The 16,541-nt window shown below is 43.0% G+C and overlaps 1 protein-coding gene across 3 annotated transcripts in view; it reads right to left on the bottom strand.

The window, feature by feature from the left end:
- The window catches only part of arhgef18b (rho/rac guanine nucleotide exchange factor (GEF) 18b), a 211,033-nt gene that overhangs the window by 96,367 nt on the left and 98,125 nt on the right, over positions 1–16,541 (bottom strand). For 2 of the 3 annotated variants that reach the window (XM_059991291.1, XM_059991289.1), the window contains exons 5-11: positions 14,277–14,370; positions 13,002–13,059; positions 11,491–11,532; positions 10,582–10,605; positions 7,716–7,796; positions 5,900–6,002; positions 3,368–3,518 (exon numbers count right to left, since the gene is read on the bottom strand). In XM_059991291.1, the coding sequence (XP_059847274.1) occupies positions 3,368–3,518; positions 5,900–6,002; positions 7,716–7,796; positions 10,582–10,605; positions 11,491–11,532; positions 13,002–13,059; positions 14,277–14,370 (553 nt within the window). The remainder of the gene's footprint in view (positions 1–3,367; positions 3,519–5,899; positions 6,003–7,715; positions 7,797–10,581; positions 10,606–11,490; positions 11,533–13,001; positions 13,060–14,276; positions 14,371–16,541) is intronic. The other variant, XM_059991290.1, reaches the window with a different exon arrangement.

Genomic DNA, 16,541 nt, shown 5'->3' with positions numbered 1-16,541 from the left:
GTCAATGTGCCCTTGTACTGCAAACAGAGTCAATTCGCTTAGAAAACAGGGTCGGCTTCAGGAGCAGAAAACTAGAAACTGCAGTTAGTCTCTCCAACAAACACAGAATGAAACAGGAGAAATCGCCCTGATGTGAATGAAGGTTGGTTGAATTTTGTCAATTCAGTCTCAGTTATTTACACCAAGCTTGATTGATAGGAAGTTTAGTATCCTCACTCTGGCTAGCTCTTTTGTTATTTCTACGTAGAGTGGTTTTCTCTCACGTTGTTTAGCCTGAGATAAATATCAATCAGATCTTCGGAACAAACTCGCCTGCTCTTCTTTGAAATATTACTGTTGATTTTTTTTACATCCACAGGAGAGAACAGAAAGGACTTTGATTTAATGATTCAAGCAAAAGACAGGAAATTTCTTAATGCTAACAGGATTTATCTGCCTAGACCTTGTGGTCAAGTCCCTAGATTTGAAACCATGACTCCCTGACTTTTACTACTTATGAAGATAATAAAAAATAAGCTAATTAATGATTTTCAAATATACTTTTTTTTAAAAAATGAAAGACTACATTGCATCTGGAGTATTGTGTGAGTTTTGGTCCCCTAATCTGAGGAAAGACATTCTTGCCATAGAGGGAGTACAAAGAAGGTTCACCAGATTGATTCCTGGGATGGCAGGACTTTCATATGAAGAAAGTCTGGATCGACTAGGCTTATACTCACTGGAATTTAGAAGATTGAGGGGGGATCTTATTGAAATGTATAAAATTCTAAAGGGATTGGACAGGCTAGATGCAGGAAGATTGTTTCCGATGTTGGGGAAGTCTAGAACGAGGGATCACAGTTTAAGGATAAAGGGGAAGCCTTTTAGGACCGAGATGAGGAAAAACTTTTTCACACAGAGAGTGGTGAATCTGTGGAATTCTCTGCCACAGGAAACAGTTGAGGCCAGTTCATTGGCTATATTTAAGAGGAAGTTAGATATGGCCCTTGTGGCTAAAGGGATCGGGGGTATGGAGAGAAAGCAGGTACAGGGCTCTGAGTTGGATGATCAGCCATGATCATACTGAATGGTGGAGCAGGCTCAAAGGGCCAAAAGGCCTACTCCTGCACCTATTTTCTATGCATCGTGACTTAACCTTAGATCATGTGGAAGTATCATTCATTCACAAAAAATCAGAACTTTTCAAAGCCTGATTACACTTAATGTCAAGATATTTAAGCAAATATAACAAAGTGAAAGTTTAGACAATAGAGATTATAATACAAACAAAAACAATCACCAACAGAGATTGAATAAGGAGGTAGCAGGAATTGCAAATAAATAACCATCTCAGATTAACATCTACTAAGTCAACACATTGGCATGAAAACAGCTCACAAATCATATTATTGACTCAAGATTCAAGAAGCAGGTTTGCAGCAACCTCGGTACACACGGAGATGGGTCAGCTTGGCGGGAGGATGGACTCGCCCTGAGTGAACCTTGATATTAAATGGCCAAGGCAGTGGCCAGACGTGCTGAGGTCAGGTCTCTCTCTTCTTGTGGGAATTTGCAAGCATTTTCAGCCTTGCAACAGCCAGTCATGCACTGAGTGCTGAGTGCCACACTGCATGCAATACAAGGACCCGGTCCCAGTTTACGCCTACCTTGTCGATTAGGTAACAAAGAAGGCTTTCCATTATGGCAGCCCAATGTTAACTGAATGAAGATCAATCAGTTTTGACTACTCGTTGTTAATTACCTCCTTGGTTGAAGTTTTTTCGGAGGGCAGTTAAAAGTCAACCTTGAACAGGGTGAATTAAGTCACATAGAGTGATAGTAACAGGCCCATCAGCCCATCTAATCCATGACGAACTACTATTCTGCCTAGACCTGCTCCATAGCTCTCCACACCCCACCCATCCATGTAGCTAACCAAATTTCTTTTAAATGTTGAAATCAAATCACTTCTGCTGTACATGTATACCATGACTGTGTATGGGCAGCAAGTCTCCTTTACTAAAGACGTTAGAGAATTAGTTGGGCTCAGTAGTTCCATGGATACCCTTATCAGGATATGTTTTCAATCCATATTTATCTGTGTTCCCGTGTCAATGAGCATTGTGAGTCAGGACTATCAGTCACCTAGATCCATGGTGTGACCAGTGATATTTTCATTTATCAGAGGAAGGTGGAGGTCACCCGGTCATAAAGATCCCACTTCCACCTCACTGGTTCGGGGTTTATTAAGCCATTATGTCTACTGGCCTTCCCACAGTATTATTTCTCAGGTTAATTGCTCTTAATGTGACAACAATAACTTGCATTTGTATTGCTCCATTAACAAAGTGCAAAATGGCAATTGATAGCAGCAATTCCAAGAGGCCAGAATCAGAGGAGATCAAGGTTTGTAGGGGTTGGGAAAGATGACTATGTAGAGAAGTGGTTTTGAGGAGCATGGAGGGATTTATACTTTAAATGTGAGCCAATGCCAGGTTAGGAGCCAGCAAGGAACAGTGAGGGAGGGGGCAGTGACGGGGGGGGGGGGGGGGGGAGCCAGTGCATGCCAGCGACAGGGAGCCAGTGCACGCCAGTAACAAAAAGCCAGTTCAAGCCGGTGACAAGTTGTCACTCTTTGTTGACCACACAGTGCAGAAATTCCTAATGGAAGGGCAGGAGATAAAACCTCGGCTAATTGCAGAAAAAACCTAAAACTTCCTAATGCATGGTTAAGTTCTGATGGACTACAGCTGCCTGCAATGCATCAGCAGAACACAGTTAAGGCAATCCACTCAGAATTTTACTACTCCTGTTCACTTAACCAGTAGTTTTCACACCTTCTATCAGGCAGCCCAGTCTCATGAAGTAGTTCATTCATGCATCCCAATAAAAATTATTAAAGATTTAATTGTAGATTCATTCAAACCATGAACCAGCTACCTTACTGAATCCATTAAATGTATTGATACAAACAGAAGTTGGTCTTGAAATCACAAGGTGCAGCACTACTAGAACAGCAGTTAATTGTTACACAGTGGGCAGCCACCCTCTGCCATGTCTGAGAGAGGTCAAGCTGAGAACAAATTCAGTTTTGGTGACCCACATCTTAATATGCCACAATCCCGCTGTGGGTCACAAACTTTACTTAGAAAATCTTACCCTTTTTTGCTTCTCCTCTTAAGCACAAAGCTCACAGTGGGTCATAAAGTCAACCACCTGCCTGGCTGCTGCCCTTGCCCCTCCAGCTCAATTCAGGAAGCACCTGAATGACCTCCTGCTTCCCAGAGGAAAAGTTTCGGACTAGGTACTAACTAAGGGAGAAGTTTGCCGGACTGTGAGAAGTGCAAAAGCAAGGCAAGCGTGGAAGCGGCGTGACGGCGATACTCACTCACACACTGATAACCGGCTCTACTGCTCAACGGCTTGCTGCACAGCGTGCAGTTGGTGGAGCTGGAAAAGGTTCCAAGCACTAACTCGTGGCCATTGTTAAACTTTCTCCTTTCTTTTGGGCTCTCCTTTTCTTTCTCTTTGGCCTTACCCTATAAAAGGAAAGGAAAAGACATTCATTTCAAAGAGTCAAAGGAAGAGGAGGCCATTTGGCCCCTCTTCAACCCGTCCTTCAACTTAATTATCCTATTTTATTTAGGGTTACTATGATAATAGGCCCTCTGGCCGAATGAGACCTCCCCCCCCCACCCTAATTACACCCATGTGACCCAACTAACCTGCACACCTATGGAACGTAGAAAGAAACCATAGCACCCTGAAAAAACGCAGACAGTCACAGCAACAAGGTGCAAACTCCTTTCAGACAGCAGTGGGAATTGAATCTAGGTCACACAGTTTAACTCCTTTACCCCGCGACTCGAGGACCAGAAGCCAATCTCAGTTTCAGCATTTACAATGGATCCTTTGCCCCCTCCCAACCTCATCAGATTACTGTGGGATAATAAGTCCAGATTTGTGTTAAAAAGCGCTCCACCATCACCCCTGAACGGCCCAGACTCCACAATTAATCCCCACTTCTGTGAGGAGATGATGACACAGTCTAGATCCCACGTATATAGTTCCTTATTCAGCTGGGTCCTACCGGAAAGTACAGATCTCAGTTGGACTCTTCTGCTAAGAATTCTGTCTCAGGCTTTCTGGGCTACACGTCAGTTCAGATCAGGGCTCCATGGACTGCCTAAGTTAATGGCAGGGGTCCCATGGCATAAATAAGGTTGAGAATCCCGATCCAGATGGATTCTATGGGCAAGATCCAGTTCCTTTCTCCATTCACCCAATCCTTGGCAACAAGCAATACCAACATTGTTCATTCACTATATCCATGGCAATGCTAGAATTTATTATTAATCCTTAACCGGCTGTTAATTTATTTATATATTTAGAGATGAAGCCTGGAACAAGCCCTCCCGGCCCAATGCACCACACCACTCAGCAACCCACCTATTTAACCCCAGCCTAATCACAGGACAATGTACAATGACCAATTAACCTACTGACTGGTATGTCTTCGGACTGCGGGAGGAAACCCACGGGGTCATGCGACAAACATGCAAACTCCTTACACGCGGTGTTGGAATTGAACTCTGAACTCTGACGCCTCGGGTTGTAACTGGCGTCGTGCTAACCGTTACACTGCCGTGGTGCTCCTCATCTGACTGTCTCAAAGAATAATTAAAAAACAACTACTCTGGTGGAATGAGAGTTACATTCATGGACCCGGGGTCTTGGACTATATTTTTACTAATATCTTAAGATATGTTATATGTGCCTTGTGTTGTGTGTGACTGTTGGTATTGTGTTTCGCCCCTTGGCCTTGGAGTAACATTGTTTTGACTGTATTCATGTACAGTTGGATGACAATTAAACTTGAACTACACAAAGGCCAGACCAAACGTGGATGACCTGTCCCCTTCCACAGAACATTACAGCACAGAAACAGGCCTTTTGGGCCTTCCTGGCTGTGCCAAACCATTTTTCTGCCTAGACCCACTGACCTGCACCTAGACCATATCCCTCCATATCCCTCTCATCCATGTACCTGTCCAAGTTTTTCTTAAATGTTAAAAGTGAGCCTGCATTCACCACTTCAACTGGCAGCTCATTCCACAGTCTGTGTGAAGAAGTTCCCCTAATGTTCCCTTTAAACGTTTCCCCCACCACCCTTAACCCATGTCCTCTTTTTTTTCCTCCCCTAGCCTCAGTGGAAAAAGCCTGCTTGCATTCACTCTATCTATACCCATCATAATTTTATATACCTCTATCAAATCTCCCCTCATTCTTCTACTCTCCAGGGAATAAAGTCCTAACCTGTTCTCTGTTACTCAGTTTCTCAAGTCCCGGCAACATCCTTGTAAACCTTCTCTGCACTCTTTCAATTATATCCTTCCTGTAATTAGGTGACCAAAGCTGCATACAATTCTGTGAAGGATATTAGTGAGTCAAATAGGATTTTTTTACAACGGGCTTTTCACTGGCACCATTAAATAAGCACAGTTGTTTATTTCACTTTTCACAGTAGGGTTTAAATTCATGTCCCTGAATCAAAATTCCAGGCTTACTAATTGCAAACACGGTACCTTTACCATTCTGCATTATATCGTTTATGCAGCATTTCAAAAGCTTCATCTTTCTACCGGGTACCTCTTTCCCGATCTCAGCTATACTAATACTGGCTATTCCCAAATGAGGCTCATCTATTACACAAGCCAGGGTCTAAATCCCGGGAACTCATTCCACATCTTGGCCGCGTGGGTAGGTGGGCAGCTGCTCAGTCCATTGGGGTTGGACCGGATTCGAGGTGAAAGAGCGCAGCCTTCCAACATAGCTAATTTTCAGGGCACGGTGAAAAAGTCCCACTACTGGACCTACCACACGACCACCTTTGAGAGCAATTTCCTGCGATCCTTCTCACCTTATCCTTGAAGGAACCAGTCATCCTGTTCTTGAGGGAACTTAACGTTCTCTTCACTTTAGTGCCTTTCTCGGGTCGATCTGTTTTGTCATCATCCTCTTTTCTTTAGAGTGGGGGGAGAGAAAGTTGCAAACTTACACATCGAGACTTAATGGAAAATATGCCAAGTTCTGTTCAAATAAACAAGTAGCTTCAAACATTCCTAGCAACATCGTATTAAATTGTGCTAAACAGAAGTCACTTCTCTTTGAATAATTTGTCTCTGGTGACATTTTATTTTGCTCTAAGCTTCATCCTGTTGAGGCCTTTGCTTAATAGGGAACTGAGCATTAACTTGACTAAAAAGCTACAAACTGAAGAAACTGGAGATTGAAATCAAAATAGTAGATAGATGGAAATACTCAGTAGAGCAACAGAAAGGTTATTGACCTGAAACCTTAGTCCTCCATTGGTACCGCCTGAGCCATTAAAAAATTCTAAAAATTTCTGTATTTATTTTATATTAAGATCACCTTGGATTTCCCCCATTTATTTTGAGTTATTGCTGTTCTTCAGACGAAGCTCTACATGGAGATTTTGCATGGAGAAAGTCCACAGGAGGTTCACAAGAATGATCCTGGCAATAAAAGGCTTAACATATGAGGAGCGTTTGATGTCTCTGTGTCTGTACTTGAATTCGGAAAGACGAAGGGCAATTTCATTGAAACTTACTGAATATCGAAAGGACTGAATAGTAATGGTTTCAAAGATTACGGAGAGAAGGCAGGAGAATGGGATTGAGAAGTAAAGTAAATTAGCCATGATCGAACGGTGGTGCAAACTTGTTGGGCCAAATACTCTAATTCTGCTTTATGTCTTAGGTCCTCTCTGCTGGATGTGAAATGCCCAAGGGCATATTTTAAGGGATTCCCTCTAGAGTTCTGGCCAAACATTTCCAAAATCACAAAAAATTCCAGATCATGTTGACAAACAGCCATTAGTGTGAGTGGAATTTTTCATGCACAGGTTTGGTCCCTTTTTACAGTATAACTACACTTTAAAAATACCTCGGTAGTTATAAAGTACATTGGGACCTACCACAGCTCCGAAAGGTGCTGTGTAATCACAAGATATTCATAGGTGGTGGGGGTGAGTGAAGGAGGCATGAGAGCAGTCAAACAATTGTCAGAGTTATAAAATGGATGATAATGAATCGATTCTTAGAGTTTTCTCAACTTCCCTTTCCTCTGGATCCTGAAATGGGAACCTCATTCAGTTTCCTTCACTGACTAGTCGCTGGATTGTACTCACTTAAGTGAATGGGAGGTGAGGTTTGTTCCTTCACAAATGTTTACATATGAGAAATAGAAACACAGATAGACCACATAGCCCCTTTTTCCTTCTCCATGATCCAAGAACATTGCGGTTAATCTTTTAGAGACACAAGGAACTGCAGATACTGGAATCTGGAGCAACACAAAAAACTGGAGGAATTTATCGGGTCAGGCAGTATCTATGGAAGGAAACAGGCAATTGATACTTTGGGTTGAAACAATGGCTGACCTTTTAACTTAACATGACCTTTCCATACTAATTCCCATATACCTAATCCCTTCAATATCTGTAAATTCTTTCATCTGATTGGTTGATCCAATAACCACTCACATAGCAATAGAAAACCCCATGGACAACAACAAAACAAAGCAGTAAGGTGGATTTATCAGCTGTGATTGTGTAGATTAGTACTGCCCAGAGCTTTGTTAGGGTCATAATTCATAATTATATGAAGATACCTCAAAATCAGTACATGAATCACAAAAGAATTCTAGGAACCTACTCAGCAAGAAATTCCATCCAAGTGAGATCACGCGGGGAGGCAGAATGGTGAAGCTGTGGAGATCCTGATCCTGTTCTTGCGCTGCAGAGAGAATAATCAGTCAGAACAAAATATGCACCACGGGGATAAGTAAAAGATTCCTCAACTAAGGGTCTTCGAGACTCTGCTGCCCACTCGCAGCATCAAAACTCAAGAAAATCATTCCTAAGATGGAAATGGAAACTCATCACTGCTGCGGTTTAGGCAGTGGATGTCATTAACTTGGATTTTCAGAAGGCATTTGATAAGGTGACTCACATGAGGCTGCTTAACAAGATAAAATCCCATGGCATTACAGAAAAGGTTCTGGCATGGATAGAGGAATGGCTGACAGGCAGCATGTGGGAATAAAGGGGGCCTTTTCTGGTTGGCTGCCAGTGACTAGTAGTGTTCCTCAGGGGTCAGTATTGGGACCGCTACTTTTCACATTGTTTGTCAATGATTTAGATACTGGAATTGATGGCTTTGTGGCAAAGTTTGTGGGTGATATGAAGATAGATGGAGGGGTAGGTAGTGCCGAGGAAGCAATGTGATACACTTAGACAAATTGGAAGAATGGGCAAAAATGTGGCAGATGGAATACAGCATTGGGGAAAATATGATAATGCCTTTTGGTAAAAGGAACTGAAGTATGGGTTATTATCTAAATGAGAAGAAAATTCAAACACCAGAGGTGCAAAGGGACTCGTGCAAAACTCCCAGAAGGTTAATTTACAGATTGAGTCTGTGGTTAAGAAGGCAAATACAATGTAGGCATTCATTTCAAGGGGAGTAGAATGTAAAAACAAGGAGATAATACTAAAGCTTTATAAGACACTGGTCAGGCTGCACTTAGAGTATTGTCAACAGTTTTGGCCCCATACCTCAGAAAGGATGTGTTGTTATTGGACAGAGTGCAGAGGAGGTTCGCAGGATGATTCCAGGAATGAAGGGGTTAACATGTGAGAAGAATTTGGCAGCCTTGGGCCTGTACTCACTTGAATTTAGAAGAACGCTTGGGGATCTCATATTGAAACCTACTGAATGTTGAAAGGACTAGATTGGGTGGACGTGGAGAAGATGTTTCCTATGGTGGAGGTGGCCAGAACTGGAGGAAGCAGCCTCCAAACTGAGGGCCAATCCTGTAGAACAGAGGTTAGGAGGATTTTTTTTTTTAGCCAGTGAGTAGTGAATCTGTGGAAGGCTCTGCCACAGACTGCTGTGGAGGCCAAGTCCATGGGTATATTTAAAGCAAAAAATGTTTCCTGATTGGTCAGGGCATCAAAGATTATGGCGAGAAGGCAGGTGTATAGGGTTGAGTGGGATCTGAGATCAGCCATGATGAAATGGTGGAGCAGACTCAATGGGCTGAATGGCCTAATTCTTCTCCTATGTCTTATGGTCGTACATTTGAGGATGCTTTGATCAAAATAGCTTCCACTCCTTCCTTACATTTTTTGTAATAGGCTAAAAAATCAAAAGGATAAAACGAGATAAAACTTCACACAGACAGCAGGAGGAGAAGCATGATACTGAATTAGTTCAGGTCCAACAATTTGAAGCCAGTTCGCTGAAAAGTATTGGGCAAATTAGCTTAAAAAAATCCTTGGAAAACTCTTGGTTGAACTTAGGATAAAATCACATACATTTTGGAAAGAGAGTGGCCATGTTCTATATTGCATTAACAGAAATACTATCTGCAGAATCGTGACCATTCATAATCAAACGAGCTGTCAGTCAATAGTTTAGTCGTCTCCATCTAGCTTGTCTCTGAACTAACATACGTTTCCTTTCAGTTACCAACCCATCTCACAAGATTCATTGTGAGACATGCATGGGAAAAAGACATTCAAACGGTAATCAGGCATTTAATGTGCTGCAAGAGGTCATAATTTAACAACTGAAGTGTTTTAAGTTACTAAAAAAATTACTTATTTTGATTTCTCATATTCTTAGTTTCATCCTTTATCATCTACACTGGAGCTTTGATTGGTTGTGATTGCTGGTTTCAACTATTTGTGACCTATGACACAGTGGGTAGTGCTCTTAGCTTAGAAAGGCTGTGGGTTCAAGCCCATTCAAGAATCTAAGGCACATAACCCGGGCTGGCTTTTCAAGGGCAATGCTGCGCTGCTGGATCTCAAGTTAAGAGTTTGTCTGCTCACTTAAGTAAATGCAAAAGAAACTGTGTAAAAAGGAGAGCCAGTATGTTCTTTCCAGTGACCTGGCACATTTGCAGCAATCTGATTATCTGGTCTTTATCGCACTGTGGTTTGCTGTATCTTGGGTACAATTTGGATCCTGGGCTTTCTGCCAGTAAATAGTGAATGTCACTCATTCAAAAGGGAATCGTCAGCTGTAAGATCCTTTGGGACATGAATATATCATGAAAGCTATTAGAGAAATGCACATCCTTGAGGCAAGTAACAGCGATGGCTGATACCCTGGTGGACTGTTCTTCAGGTGGGTTCTGCGGTTAGCCCCAAGCACATCCTTAGGCTATGTTGGTTGCTAACATAAATGAATACATTTCACTGTATGTTTCAGATAAATGTATCTGAATCCAGACTGATATTTCCTTCTATTTCTCTCCCATCCCAGGAAATTTAGGACTCAATAGCACAGGGACGAGAAGTCATCAGCAAACTGAACACAGGATTTTATTCTGAGGCAACAGATCAAATACGTTGGTAAAAGTAAACCTTATAAACAATATCAAAGCTTCTTAAACTGAGGGAAAGGCAGCAGAGCTGAGAGCAGAATGAGAACACCTCAGCATCGGCAGGGACTGGGGTTGCGAAGCAGCACATGGAGCGAGAGACGTAAACACGCACTGGAAGCTGCTCACCTGCTTGCTGCATTGTTGCATTGTCTGAGGGGAAGGAGAAAATTAGACACAGGATTAGAGATAGACTGAACTATTTGAAATGAGGCTCTATCCTCCCTCTCAGGGACTCACAGACATAGTTCTCTCCCCGTGTCAAAACTGCCGATTACTACATTCATCTCAACCGTTGAAAGGGAATTTCAAAGCTCCAGTAGAATTCCACCAATGATCAGAGGGAAACACTTTTGACGCCAGAGGTCAAAGTCTACTATCAAGTCTACTACCGTCACCAGACTTCGGGCCTACCGTTGTCTGTTGTTAGATGGTTGCTTATTGTTCCTTTGATGACATTTCATGAGCAATGAAGCCAACTTTAAAGTTCAGGACTTTATACACACCTTCTTGTAATCTTTGTCTTAGCAAAGGTGATGATGTCAAAGAGGAATGGAATGAGATAAGGGAAAGAGAGAGTCAGTGGGAACACACGTATTCAGGAAGAATGGAAGAACAGAAGTACACATGGAAGAACCAGCATCATTATGACTCCACATAGGAGTAGAAAATGAGGGAATGTCCTGACTATTTCCAGCAGAGGTTGGGCTGAGTGCTTATCCAGGTGATGAGTGGCTCTCTTATCCCCGGCAGTTAATGAGATCCTAAAAGATGAGTAAAGTTTCTATACCGTGTGACAAAATCAAACATTGCCTCTGAATGCAAAAATAAATGCCAGTTCCTCGAAAGGCCTGTCAATCAGTCCCACCCCACCTTTGGTATTTCCCCATGGTCCTTCACATTGTTCCTTTTCAAGTTTTTAGTCTAACTTCCTTCTTGAATATTCGTTAATAAACGAGTTCAACTTTCTGAATAGTTTTTCAAGATTTGTGTAACCTTGTAGCTCAGTATTGAAGTGGTAAGTGGGACATGACTAACCCATGATAGGCCTTCAGTTCCTGCAGCACTTGTTGAACCAACCTGGAAGACAAGGAAGAAGAAACAATTTCAATGGACGTATCACCCAGCAGCTGACATTACTGGCAGACTTGCTTTGGGTATAGAATCCCGAAATAATTATCACAACAGATCTTCTGGATGCTCTGCTGTCATGCATGACATGAAGATCATAGGTTTGAACTGCAGTTTAAGTGATCTATATTTGTGATTAAACACCATGCAAGCCTGGCATATACTTAACTCCAGAATGGGCGGACAGCCCAGCGCATCTGTAGTTGTGAACTTCCCACGGTTCAGGACGTTTACAAAGACAGGTGTGTAAAAAGGGCCCATAGGATCACTGGGGACCCCAAGCCATCCCAACCACAATCTATTCCAGCTGCTACCATCCAGGAAGCGGTACCGCAGCATAAAAGCCAGGACTAACAGGCTCCGGGACAGCTTCCTCCACCAGCCCATCAGACTGATGAGCTCACGCTGATTTGAGTGTACTCTATACTACATTGACTGTTCTACTTATTATAAATTATTATAAATTACTATGATTGCACATTTAAATGGAGACATAACGTAAAGATTGTTTCTGTATCTAGACCTTTCACCATTCAATAGGTTTCAATGAGATTCTCCCCTCTTTCTTCTGAAGTCCAGGGTCCTCTGGGTCCTCTACAATGCAACACATCCTTTCTTAGATAAGGGGTCCAAAACTGTTTTCACTACTTCAAGTGTGGTCTAAGCACTGCCCTTAAAAGCCTGAACATTACACCTTTGCTTTGAATGGGCACTTCAGGCCATCTAGTCCATGCCAAACTGTTATTCTGCCTAGTACCATCGACCCATAGAGTCCCAGAAATATCTGAGTGCATTCGCCCATGCAAATGAAATAAGCTGCAGAAAGTTGTAATCAGTCAACCCCATTAGCCACTCGCCTCCCCAGCATCTAGGACATCATCAACATCTCAGAAAGACAGCATCCATCATTAAGGACCCTGTTCACCCAGGACATGCCTTCTTCTCATTGCTACCATCAGGAAGGAGGTACAGGAGCCTGAAGGCACACACTCAACAATTCAGAAACGGCCTCTTCCCCTCTGCCATCAGATTTCTGAATGGGCATTGAACCCATGAACACTACTTCACTATATATTTTTTCTCTTTTTGGACTATTTATTTAATTTTAAAAAATATTTTATATATATATGTATACACATGCACACACATACTTCTTACTGTGATTCACAGTTTTTACTATTATGTAGTGCGTTGTACTGCTGCCATGTAAAAACAAATTGCACAACATATGCCAGTGGTATTAAATCTGATTCTGATTTTCTCTGGAACTAAAGACAAGTGGTTGGGAGCATGTGATGGGAGTTACTTGGGAATTTTGAGCGAGGACAGAACCAATTGAAGAGTAGTCCGAATCCCTCAAGCTGATAAAAGACTCAGCTGGGGACAGATTCATGTGGGGAGTGGTGTTTTATACATACAAGTGGTTAGGCTCCAGGTTTTCTTTCTCCTCTTGATTCTTTGGAGAAGTTTCAGATCCTGGGATGAAAGAAAAGAAAAAAAATCACAAAAGTGATTTCCACTGTGGCTGAGAAGAATCCAGAATTATCCCTTTACTTCAAACCAACTCTCCTATTAGTTCAGAGAAAAAAAAATTCATGAGGGCCCTGTCTCAGACTCTGGATCCTGTCCTAGAATAGTTCTCTTTGTCCCAAAGTGAGGGTCTAGGCAACCCATATCTAGACTAAGGTCCACCCAGCCACAGGTCCCAGTTACGTAGCAAAGACTGCAGTCCCAACAAGAAGGTCCAACCCCCCCCAGTATCAGGGTACGAGTCACAGAATGAGAGCACCAGTCCCAGAGAGAGGGTCCTGTCCTCGGGTGAGGGCTCCGGCGGTGGTGGGGAAGTCCTTGTCCCAGGATGAAGGTCTTTCATAATAAGAGGACCCCAGTTCCAGGGTGAAATTCTGGAGTGGGGGCTGTCCCAGCCACAGATTGAGGGTCCCAGTCAAAGATGAAAGGCCCCATTCACAGAATGAAACTCACACTGAGGACCCTGTGCTACTGTGTATGGACCTCATGAGGTGAACAGGCACTTATCACCCCTTATGTCTGATCGCTCTCAGTGAGAGGACAACTAACACAGGAAGAAAGACAGGCTATAGAAGTAATCCACTCTGCATCCACTGCCGATAGGTGTGGTGAGGCTTCACAGAACCAAGGCAGCCAAAGACCAGAGATCTTTCCATTCTATCATCTTCCCGGGTCCTTGTCCATTTCCAACAGGGTCAATGGACAGTAACAGAGAAGAAAGAGAATGAAGGATTGTTCTCAAAGAAGGACAATCCTTGGAGCTGCAGAGAGTTGTAAACTTAGTCAGTTCCATCATGGGCACTTAGCCTCCATAGTATCCAGGACATTTTCAAGGAGCGATGCCTCAAAAAGGCAGCAGACATCATTAAGGCACTCCCCACCACCCAGGACATGCCACCTTTTCATTGCTACTCCAGGGAGGAGGTACAGAAGCCTGAAGGCACACACTCAGCGATTCAGGAACAGCTTCTTCCCCTCTGCCATCTGACTTCTGAATGGACATTGAACCCATGAACACTTCCTCACTATTTTCTTATTTTTGCACTACTTATTTTAGCTGGGCTGAGGCAAGAGCTCAATGCCGTTCAAAGTTGTCCACTGGCCAGCCCAAGCCATCAGCAGCCTCTGAGATGATGCCAGGCCCTGCTAGGTGCTTCACCAACCTGTTGCTCTGGACTGGGAAGAGCGATTGTGAAACTCTCTGAAGGTATAGGCACATCCCGCATCCAGTCGCGGCCGCATTTCTGTTCTCGGAATCTGCAGGAGACAAAAAGCAAGGATGTCAATATCCGAGCGACTGGAATTCAGTCTCCTGAAATTATAGGACAGGAGGGCATTTGGCCCATCACTGCCTGTGCTACACCCAAGCAGAATAATCCTATTAATCCAATTCTCTTCTTCTTCCCTACAAATTATTCTCTCTCAAGTGCCAATCAAATTTTTAAAAAAACTTGAATGATCATGTTTCCAACACTCTTATACAGAGTAAGTTCATGTCGTTGCTACTCTGCAATATTTTGTCACACCCACCTTGTATCTATCTGTGAAAGTTTTAAAGTCATGAGCCCAGACCATCTCCCCAATTGGTAACAGCACCAGCTTTTCTCTATTTACCCAATCTACACAAGCTATGATCTTGTCCGCCTTTATCAAATTTCCTCTCCAACTTTCTTTGTTCTAAAGAGAAAAGCCAGAATCAGAATCAGTAGTTGAATTGGTGTCTAAACGGTTCAATATAACCCCTCTGCTTCTGCGCTCTGTACATCTGTTGATGCAACCTAGGGTCTCAAAGCTTTACAAATCGACATGCTTTCCTCCTTTCCATAGATGCTGCCTCACCTGCTGAGTTCCCGTAGCATTTGTTGTGTTAATCAGCACGCCTTTCTAGTTTTAACATGCACCCTCTTTGGAACAAAGATTTGCTTGGGTATAAACTTCAAACCTGAGATAGATCAGATCTGACGTGACCAATTCATACCCAACCCGTGAAGAGGTATAATTCTGAACCCACACAAACACGTTCAGTCAGGTCCCTTGGGCACGCATCAGGTGACTGGGGCTCCACTTTAGAAATTCTCCTCTCCCCACTGCTTAAGGAGTGGTCTCTTCTACTAAGTGCAGATGGGTGACTACTCTGCGGAACGCCTTCCGTTCAACGTGCAAAGGAACTCCTGACTTTCCATCTTCTGCCCTACTCTTACCCTGACTCTCTATCCCTGGCTTCCTGCAAAGCTTCAGTGATGATCAACAAACACTCGAGAAACAGCACCTTATCAAACTTCGCCCGAGTACACTGCAGATTTCAGAGACTTAGTACTGAGTTCAACATTTACCGGCAACAACTCCATTTCATGTTTTCTACAGCTGCGAATGTATCTCTTGTTTCATTTATTTGTTTCAATTAGTTTTTTTCTGTCTCCAACTGCCAGATTTTCAGGTAAATAATCACTCTGACAACCTTCGTCCGCACCCAATCACAGACATTCCCTCTCACTCTCTGCAACTTAACACACTTGTTTACCCACTGCCCCCACCCCCCACCCTGGCAGTTGATTTTTGACCTGAAGCATTTACTCTGTTTCTCACCAACAGCTGGGTGCTTTGAGTGCTTCAGCACTAAAACAGTCCGTGGTTAATATCGCGCAGTTACTTATTGGAGCTTGCTTTGCATAAATTGGCTGCCACGTTTTCTATGTTTACAACAGTGACCATACTTCGGTGGCCTCAAGCACATTAGGTTGTAACATGACGGTGAATAGCCTCTTATAGCTGCAGGTCAGCCTCTTTCTCAGGATGTGTTATTTCTCTTTAATGTATTCTTGAGGTAGCAAGGCTGGAATTCATTCCCCGTCCCCAGTTGTCCACTGGAAGGTGGTGGCCATTCTTGCTCTCAAAGGGTCTGAAGAGCTGGAGTCAAGGTCACAAGGGAAAATAATGAGCTTTGGGACTGGGCAAAAGGCTATAATCTGAGGTATACCTTATTCTTCTCCTCTCATACCATTTACTTATTTGCAACTTACAGTCATTTTTATGTTTTGCTGCCACAAAACAGCAAATTTCATGACATACCTCAGTGATAACGACCCTGATTCTGAATTTTATCTCAGAAGGTCATGGGGCCGTTAGTGATTGCAGAGGTGGGAAGGGCTGAGACCATTGAGAGATTTGAAAGGTTGGTGATCTTAATAAAACAGAAAATGTCGGAAACAATTGGCAGGTTGAAATATCATCCATGAGACACCAATTCTTTTTTCTCCCCCGCGATGTCACTTGATTCACTGAGCATTTTACTTTGGATTTCCAGCAGCTGCGGTACTTTTTTTTTAGTGCCAGGAAGCACCGGTGTCAGGCAATGTGGAAATGCAGCTGATGTGCCGTATATAAACCTACAGCAGGTGTTTGATAATCAGCCATATAACTGGCTTGTC

Source organism: Hypanus sabinus, chromosome 16 (assembly GCF_030144855.1).
Source record: "Hypanus sabinus isolate sHypSab1 chromosome 16, sHypSab1.hap1, whole genome shotgun sequence".
Lineage (NCBI taxonomy): Eukaryota > Metazoa > Chordata > Chondrichthyes > Myliobatiformes > Dasyatidae > Hypanus > Hypanus sabinus.
This window is presented reverse-complemented; position numbering and strand designations above follow the sequence as displayed.